The 9,832-nt window shown below is 47.3% G+C and overlaps 1 protein-coding gene across 1 annotated transcript in view; it reads right to left on the reverse strand.

Moving 5' to 3' along the window:
- LOC104393279 (ankyrin repeat domain-containing protein 40-like) overlaps window positions 1–8,303 on the reverse strand; it is a 13,037-nt gene extending 4,734 nt beyond the window's left edge. Inside the window, exons 1-3 of the mRNA XM_010002760.1 lie at window positions 8,295–8,303; window positions 7,605–7,713; window positions 598–646 (exon numbers count right to left, since the gene is read on the reverse strand). Of these exons, the coding sequence (XP_010001062.1) occupies window positions 598–646; window positions 7,605–7,713; window positions 8,295–8,303 (167 nt within the window). The remainder of the gene's footprint in view (window positions 1–597; window positions 647–7,604; window positions 7,714–8,294) is intronic.
- Window positions 8,304–9,832: the final 1,529 nt, after the last annotated feature.

Here is a 9,832-nt window from a genome sequence, read left to right on the forward strand (position 1 = left end):
GCCCGGGGGGGGAGCGAACCCCACCGGCGGTTCCCGCTCAGCCCCGGCCCTGCCTCCCCGCAGCGCTGCCCACACGTTCAATCTCTGCAGCCCGTGTGGAGGAGCCGGTTTTTTTTTAACTCCAGGGTTTCTATTTTGGCCTCGCTGGGCCACCAATGAGAAACTTGCACTGAGCTGTTTTGGCTGAGGTTTTGTTTGTGTTTTTGGTTTGTGGTTTGTTTTTTCACTGCCTCTCTTGCTGGCTTTTCACGTTAGAAACATTATTTTTAACCTGCTGTTTAACTGAGGGCTTGGGGGGCAGTTCCTCTGGGCGGCAGTTTCTGCCGTGGCAGTTGTGGCACCTACAAGACTCTGCCTGCAGCATTTACTGCCCAAACAGCTCCCAAGTATCTTATCAATACAAATGAAGCTTCGAAACGAACCCAACCAGAGGAAAGATCATCTTCCTTTCAAGCCCCCGGGAGAGGATGAGGTGCACGGGTTAGAACATCTCTGCAGACTGCCCTGATGAAGTCAGGAAGGACACACATGAAGAGCAGTGACTTTCTTTAACAAGCATGACAAAGGTTACACAGGGACTCAGTGGCGTTTTCTTACCACCAGGCCACACGGAGTGTGCCCAGCTCATACCGAGAGACACAGCCAACTGTATGAGAAACAATTTGAACCGGAGAACACTTTGCAAACTAGATTTACCCACTGACAACTGCACATTCAGACCTCAGAGAACTAGACCAGCCTTCAGCTGGCCTTCAGCTGCACCCAGATCTTTTCATTTGAATTGACTCTCATTTTCATTACAAGCGATCTTAAACAATCACACTTTTTAGCCCATGACACCATTTGTCTGTTTTCAGCACCCGTGGCAGGAAGTTTTAAAAAACAAAGCCCAGGGACACACAGGTGGGGACGTGGTGCTGAGCCCTAAGCAGCAGATCACTGCTGTGCACACTGTGCGTGCTTTAAACGATCCCAGCTAATTCAATCTAGAAAAACCCAATAGGATAAGTGGCAAAATAGCCTTTTCCGAAGTCATACACAACACCTCTCAGGCCGAGGGAGAAAGGCTATTGAGGAGATGAGCACAGGAGCAGGCCTGAGAACACTAACCCGGTTCCTCGTTCATCTGTAGAACTGCACAGTGCCACTAGATGTCATGGTGGAACAGCAAGAGGAGCCCAAAATGTGGCCTTGCTGCTCTTGCTGGAATTGTAAAGCGCCTTTCAATTTGCCTCAGCACATCCGTGGTGTCTCCATATGGCTTTGATCCTGTGGATTTCAAAGCCCTGCACATTATGCACTGTTTAAACAACAAGCACGGGAAAGGTCTGCACAGTGATTTCTTCAAGGTTGTGGAGCTTTTTTCTTTTCTTTTTTTGGCTCCTCCACTGGAGCTTCTCTCCTAAGGCCACCCCAGGGCTTTGAAGGACTTGAGGCCGGCGGGCGATGCACACAGATGGTCTCTCTCACGCTCTCTTGGGATGAGTATCCCACTCTCTCACACTTGTGCCAAGCCCTCTTCAGTGCAACTCGGGTTCACTATTGCTTAGTTACACAACGTCCTTCTCCCTGGAGTCATAAGATTCCCTCCCCCAAGAAAGACTGTGTAGAAGAGGATTAGCAGCAGGTTCCCTTGACTCAACCCCCCCGCTGCCGCCAGGAGCCCTCCTGCTCAGCACCAGAGCTGCACACACCAAAACCCAGCAAAGCCAAGAACATCTTTCCCTGCTCCTTCCCTAATCTTTCCACCTCTACAGGTGCTCACTGCTCCCTGTGCATTCATCACCCATGGTGGTGCCTCTGGGCATCACTGGGAGCGCTGGGCTGGCAGGACCAGCCCTCAGCTGTGACATGTTTGGACATCCTGCTACTGCTCTAAGTAACCACAAGGGAGACATGGGCCATTCTTTGTCCTCAGAGCAAGTTTTCCAGATTGTATTGGCTTAGTTTTAATATCTGCCTTTTTGCAAGCTTCTGGCTGTGACTGAACCTCAGGATGGGCTCTTTTCTCCTTTTTTGGAGAAACCATGGTCTGTCTGTTTGGTCTTTGCTCCTGTTTTGGTTTTGGGGGGGTTTTTTTTGAGGCTTATGAATTTCTTTGCCCTCTTTGCATTTTAAGTTTCATTCCCCAACTCCTTCAACCAAGTTCTCAGTCATTTAAAATTATTATTAAACATCTCTTTACAGGCTCAATTTCCCCTTACCCAGTGATACAGTTGGAAAATCATACTTCAAACACCCAGTCCCCACCCAACCCACCAAAATAATGTTTCTGGCAATTTCAACCAACCCTGCACTTGTGTAAGGGTATTAGAAATAAGAGTTAGGAATAGTCAGAAACCTTAAATATTATACTTAATACACACACACAGATTTAAAGCTGTTAAGGCATTAAGCTTCAGGAAAATGGCAGGACTGGTGGAGAATAAAGATTGAATTAATCAAAATACAAGCCCAATATTCACCTAGGTTTAAACTAATTTACACTGCCTTACTTAGGCCTTTCAAAGAGTGTTTGAACATGGAGGAGACGATTTCAGAGGAGTAAGTCAAAGCCACACAGGAGAAGTCATTACTATCACACCAGGTTTTTAGCTGGCCTCATGGAAGTCCCTGTGTGAGACTTTGTAGGTGAATTAGGTTAAATTCAAAGCCCCACCTGATCAAGTCGGAGCCTGCATCACCCAACGGTTGCTTCGTCCCCACGGGAAGAAACATGCAGCACAGAGACTGACTCATCTCATCCTGGGGCAGGTTCCTAAGGACAGCACAGAGAAAGCATCCTCTGGAGACACCTCTTGTGCTCCACCTACAGCCAGAGGAAACGAGGTTTGAAACCAAAACTTCCAGGGTGGCAGGGGCCCTTCCTTCAGCTTCTCTTGTTCATAAGAAAAAGAAATCCTTCCAGTGAATTGCGCCTGCAGGGAACTCACCAGTTCTTTTTCTTTTGACCTTAAATCATGGCTCATTTCAGCAAACCACCAGGCAGGAATTGCATCCCTGATCATGGCACAGAGGACAGGTCTTAGGCACCTGGAACATCCCCGAATCACAGTGCAACCACCTATTTCATGGATTTGCAGCCCTGCTGAGCATTCTGAAGGGGTTGAGGGGAAGCTGAGTGCCTAAGAAAGAAATGTGTTCACAAACACCTGCACACCCAGATGCACACACCTGCAGCATGGAGTGAAATTTGATGGGAGGGCTGGAAAATGGCATTGATATGTGGGGGAGTGGTTTGGTATCTGCAGGGGAATGATCTGCTCGAGCAGGCAAATCCCTTTAGAAATCAGGCACAATGTGCAGATGTTTGTTGCTTTTTTTCATTTGTTATTTTAACATTGTTCCTATTTCTAGGATAAATAAATAATTTTGGAACAAACAAGTCAAAGAACTGGAATTTGAGGGGGGTGGTGCGTCAGCTCAGGGATTCATGGTTAAGAAGTCCAGTAGATTTTGATAACAACTGGAAATTGTTCAGTGGATTAGTGTCTAAAGCCAGTTTGGCTTCAAGTAATGACAAGCCTGAGCTGCAGTGCCATGGATCCAAACTTCTCCCCTGAGGCTTGTTGTTGCTTGTGTTGGAGTTGAGGGTATGGTCCCCAGGAATGAGCCCAGTCCCCTCTGAGCTCTAACCCAGAAAACTGAGCAGAGGAGCTTTTTCTGCAGATATCTGGCTGCATTTCTCTCTGCCCAGATCTGTACTCCCTCACTTTGTTCTCCTGAGCCATGAAACAGGCTCATCCTGGGGACATGAGTCAAATGTATGCAAGTTGCCCAGCTCCTTCCTTGGGCCATGTCCTATCTAGGCTTTTGGAGCCAATAAACTTCTGTGGATCTTGTCCTAGTCCATCTCCCACAAGAGCTGACTCTTGTGGAAAGTCCACATAGTGTTAACAAGATGATGGAGATGGTTCACCTGAAATTCCTAAGAAAAAAAAAATTGTTTTCCCAAGACAAGCTCAACTTTCTTCTTTAGAAGAAGCTGGCCCCATGCAGGAGACCAGATCAAGCTGTTTGGGTTCACCTTAGGTTGTGTTTTGGCCATCAAGGAGAAAGCCAAAAATACAAATCATAACTGGTTACACTTCAGGGCTGTGCCCTGTGCACCCTTCGTGGTCCTGAGACATGGCTGGTCAATTGGAAACTCTCCACTGCCTTGGATGGGCTTTCAATCAGACACTATACAATTCAACAGAGTAATTAGCAAAGCTGTAACTTAAGAGGTCTCCATGGAGATTGACAGCATCACCTCCCAGCTGGTACATTCTCTGCCTCCTATTCTAAATTTGTTCTCACTGTCTTCCTGGCTCTAATCCATAAGGTTTGCTAAATCTTCCAACATTTGTGATACACCAAAGCAGTGGAGAGGAGGACAAAGGCAGCTGGGAAGGGGCAGAGAAAGAAAGAAAGAAAGAACCCGGTGTCTTAAGGAAAGCAACAGAAACTCTGCAGACATATATAGCCAGAGTTTTGAGAATGGGATTAGGCAGAACAGCACCTCTGCCTGCCTGTCACTTGCAAATTCTTGTTAATACTTTAGGAGCTTATTGGAGGTCAGCACCAAACACCCAAACAGACTAATCTGTATTATAGACACATAATCAAAGTCACAAGGTTTTACATAATATATATTGGTGACACAAGAAGTGTTTGTTCAAATAATTTTGTCATCAAGATTAGTGGCCATGAAAGCCTCTACTGTGCACTAACCTGGTTTTCTATGGCCATTGGTGCACCAGATTCCTCAAAGAAATTGAGGTGCTGAGAAAGTACAAACCAAGTGTATGTTTTGAAAGTGTGTTGGGTTTCTAGCCATGGCAAAGGTTAAAAAAAAAAAGAGTGTGTGAGCTAGAAAGGGTTGTGCTTAAGCTGCAGCTTAAGGCCTGCACACAAATGGTTGTAGATATAATTTTTGTGTTTGTCATGGTTTTTTTCAGGCAGTTTTGGGGTTGGAGCAAACCACACCTCACACTCACACGTCACTTCTGCAGCAATGGCAAGAAGGAGGGATTTAAAAGACAAACTGATGTCACTTGACCCACTTGTGAGTTTTATAGTCCCCTTCAGGGAGGTGGAAGCTGTGGCACGGGTGGAGTAAGTTGTGTAGGCTCATGGACTAAGTCAGTGGCAGAGACAGGAAGGGGTCTTGTGTAGAAAACAACTCAATTTCAGCAAATCTAATTGATTTTAAAAGGAAACTAGTTTGTGGAAGTGCTTGGAAATGTATGGGGAAAGTCTGATTTTTCCACCCTGCAGAGCACTGTGACTACGGTGATGGAGAAATGCAGAAGAAAAACATGTAAAATTACAAGAGAAGGACAAAAGCAGAAGGAATTCAAGACCATTTTCTCTGTGATGGGAAGAGGCAAAGTCACAGCTCATGCTATGGGGGTTGCAGAGATGATTCAAAGATTTCCTAGGCACATAGGCCAGCTTGTTCTCATGGCTGGTGCACAGCAAAGCCAAGGGGTTTGTGAGGGGACCCCAGATCCTCACGTCTCACTGCAGTTCTCCCCACCCAGCTGAAGCACCTAATTAGGAATCTGATTGCCCTAAACTTCCCCACAGTCAGTGAAGAGAGAGCAAGAGCGATGCCAGCCTGACATCTGCAGAGGAGAAATCAGCACCTGGGAGGGCTGAATTGCCCTCTAGATTTGCCACAATTCACATGCTGCTGCCATGTGAACCCAGGGCTAGAATCACACCGGCAGCTTTTACAGGACGCCTGAAAGCTCCTTTGTGGAAGCAGAGCTGACTTAACTGGCCTTCAGGTCAAGAAAAATCAAACGCTGGGTGGGATTTCCAAGAGTGTGTGACTGTAACTTCCCCCCACTCCCCTTTGAAGTCAGCAGAATATTGACCACCACCTTCAACCGAGGAAAAATCAGGCCATTAGGGAGCGGGTGTGAAACACTGGCCTCTTAATGATTCTCTGATTCCTTTGTACCTTCCTGCTCACAGGTGGCCTGCTGTGTCTGTCCTTAAAACACAATCGTAGCAATGGGGTAGATAACACAATGAGCCCAACGTGCAGGCCCTGGAGGCACAGGAAAATGGTAACGATTAAACCATGTGAATCTCTTCACATCCCCTGCAATGGCTCTGCCAGACACCAGCACACCAGGCAATCCAGGACTGGTTGCCTTCAAAACTGCCACAGGGAACAAAGTGCTGCATCTCAGTGAACCCTGCCACGAGGTAGCCTGCAGGTGGACTCTTCACACTGCAAACAATAAAAGATCAGAATAAAAACGTGTGTGGAATTAGCTGAAATCAGAATGAGGGACGAGGAGAAGAAGCCATTAGATGCAGCCAAATGCTGCCAGGGCAGGCAGGGTTGGTCTGGTGCTCTGGAGAGAAGTAGATCACTGCTGCTCTGCAGACATCACTGGCACTTCTAGTGCAACACCTCTCGTGTTCAGGTCTGAATGCCAGGAGAGGAACACCCTGATTATACCAGAGCTGCATTTAGCCTTCCTGGGAGATCTCCAGCATCAGTGGCCAAAGAAGAGATGTGCTGTTTCTGGTGGCTGTCACCTGGGTCAGGCAATGCTGAGCACAGGAGGGTGAGCAGCCAGTGGTGAAAGAACACACAGGGCAAAGTGAAACAAAACCCTTCACCTCTTGAAAAGACTGATAATGTGGCCAATTGACCAGGTTGGAGCCTGCTTCTGGCAGAGGTCACATCTAGGCTGTGTGACAGCCAGGACTGCTAACAGCCAGCAAAGACAAATGGAGGCAATAACTCTTCAGTTAGAAAGAATTTTGTCCTAATTTAGATTTAAATTCCAAATAGACAGAATTGACGCTAAAAGGATTTCATTATATTTGCAGAAATGGAAATAGTTCCATTTTCTGAAAATTAATTATTGTTTATAGCAAAGTTTTGGATACCAAACCCTCAGAGGAGCTCTGGAACTTCCAGGTTGTCTGGAGAGGCCAATGCTCATCGCCTGATTAAAGCTCAGTCTCTGGGAGCTGCTCTGCATCTCCTGGAGAGGCTCCCAGCCACAGAAAAGACTTCTAAACTTAAACAGATTCAGTGGCTGGTTAAGTCTCACAGTGAAGCACAAAGGCAGCAGTTTTATCTCACCTTACAAACTCTCAGCTCAGGCCTCATCCACTGAAAAGTTCAGACACTTTCCAAAAGGATCAGCTCAGAGTGATGGGGAGATGGTACCTTCATACTGACGTCATGGGGAGTTAAGGTGTGCAGAACAAACCAGGAGAAACTGGGTTTTCAAGGGAGAAAGGTGATGGTTGGGGGGGGTTTAAATTAAACTACCACAGCAGGTTAAAACCTTACTGTTTGTATAAGTTGAATCAGATCACAAACCAAAGCAATGTGGCATTTCTCTATTGAATTAGCTTTTTGACAAGCAAATGGTGCCTGTGGGACTGGAAGCAGGGTCTTGGGACTCCAGCCTCTCATGGCTGTTGTGGTGTGATACTCAGCAAGTGCTCTCCTCCCAGCTTTATGCCTAAAACTAAATAAGGGAGGTTAAATTAGGGTCATTTGCAGACTGAAGTGAATCTGTACAATGGCTTTAATAATATTCATTACCCTCCCACAGCAGTTCGCTAGAAATAAATTAACTCACATTCCTGGAGAAACACCACCAGCTCTGGTGAAGGATGTGCCAAGCACTTAGCCTGAGAGTGCCCCAGGCCAGCATCTTGCTTTTCTTCTGAGCTTTCATTCAGATCTAACTGGAAGCAAACAGAAAAAATTGATCAACAACAAACATACTGGTTCAACGCTGAGGTTTTCATCCTGTAGCTGATATGACCCCAGCAGTGCTGCGAGACATGGGAACATCTCTATTTGCACAGCACAGATTTGAGGGAGAGTTTCCTAAAGAGCTGTTATTCAAGTTAGCCGTGCAACTAACCACTAGTTACTAAAACCTGCAGCAAAGTGAGGTGCTCATGCCTCTCTGCTGCAGCCATGGATCTGTGCAGCACAGATTTCTCCATGTCCAGCAGGCAGCTGTTTCCTGGTCCAGCCTGTGCACCATGCAGGTGGGTAACTGAGGGGGCCTAACATGGAAAGTGCTGGCCCTGCAATCACACCACTGGGGCTGTGATTTCTGTTCCTTGGCTTTCCAGCTTGCATTGCAGAGCTCCCTGGATCAAAGCTGAACTGATGGAGCAGGTCTCGCTCCACATGGAGGGTGACAGAGAACAGGGCTGGAAGGGACTTTGGGAAGGGACTTACACCCTCCTACTCTAAGGTAGCACAAACTCATCCCCAACATTTGACCTTTGCAGTTTTGACAGTCCCAAGATACCAACTCCATGGTCTCCATGAATTTATCTATGGGATAGCTAAGGCTTTGCCTCTGAAGGAGAGAGAGGAAGAGATGGGGCAGTTAAAGACAAGGCTCTGGGCCCAGCTTTTCCCTGTATCTCACTGATAACTGGTTGATTACCTTCCTTTGTACCCTCTTTGCCTCTTGCTGTGCTGTTCAGACAGAATAAACCTAGCAATAATGAACCATCATCACACTGGCAATTGCTTCCTGCCAAGCTTACGTTAGCAGAGAAAGAGAAAGCAAATGATGATTAGTCTTGTGTCTGCACTCAAAGATAAAACCCCTGAGCAGAAGCCATCTGCCAAGGCATAAAACAATAATTCTGGCACTACCCTTGTCTGAGAGCAGTGCCAGCAGCTCTCACTGCAACGCAGCATAACGCAGCCCTGGTGCTGAGTTCTAGCAGGTGGCCCATAACCCTGTAATCAACTCCCTGACATTATTGATTTTCCCCCCCAAACTGAGCCCTTGTCTAACGACATTAACTTCTGCTTACTGAGCATCTGGGTGTGAGGCAGGATGCACAGCAACAGCAGCTCATTTCACTGCTCTGAACGTGCTGCCAGCTCCTCAGCCCGTCCCTGCTCACTGGTACCTGCTCTGATGGGCTATTTCAGAGCTCAAAACCAGCCCTGGTTAGTTATGGGTGCTTACAGGGAACCTTAACCTTTCCCCTTAACTAGAAGGAAAGTGAAATATGCTTCCACCTTTAATTATGTGTATAAATGGCCCAGAAAACAGGACCCAGGGACACCACTAGCATCGCCTGCCTTCAGCCCAAGCCTGCTCCTCTTCATCTGCTTCCAAAGCACGTGGCCAGTGCAGCCTCTGCCTTTGCTTTGGTGTTCAGAGGTGCCTCATGTGATGCCAAAAAATCCTCCTCGCTTGGCCAACCTCACGGCCAGCATGAGACATGTGCTCTTCTAAGGCTTCCTGGCCATCCCCTGAGCAGCTCCTGCTGAGGCTCCTGGGAGCAGGACATCACTCAAAGGGGAAGACTTGGCCCTTTGCAGCCTGTACAAGCTAAAGCTGAGGTCTTGAGGCATCATCTGGACTTCTGTGTGGGTTTGGAAGCTACTGCTTGAGGCAAGTGGTTGGCAGCTGTGCTCCAAAAGGGATCTGGCCATGCCATTCCATCTCCAACGTCTGGCTATCAGCTGGAAGTGCAATAAGCTTTACAGCCAGAGTGGAACATCGTTACTTGCTAAATGAGACAGAGCTTTTTTTAAAGTACATTTCTGTTCAGGCATTACATTTTCATCTGTGCAGTGACAAGGAGCCTTGGGACCTTGACAAAGACCCTAATTCACAGCTGGTGTTGTGCTGGAGTACCCAGTCAGATCCTTTGAGGTCAGTGGGGCTACACTAATTTAAACCAGGCAAGAAAACAAGAAAACAGATCTCAATGAAACCCAGGAGATACTGAGAGCATTAGGCAGAGCTTGGCTGTGCTGGGACAACCAGGGTCCCTGCTGTCCCCAAGCCAACCTGGGGCAGCCTGGCTGGTGGTGTCT

Source organism: Chaetura pelagica, unplaced genomic scaffold, assembly GCF_000747805.2.
Source record: "Chaetura pelagica isolate M959 unplaced genomic scaffold, ChaPel_1.0 scaffold47, whole genome shotgun sequence".
Lineage (NCBI taxonomy): Eukaryota > Metazoa > Chordata > Aves > Apodiformes > Apodidae > Chaetura > Chaetura pelagica.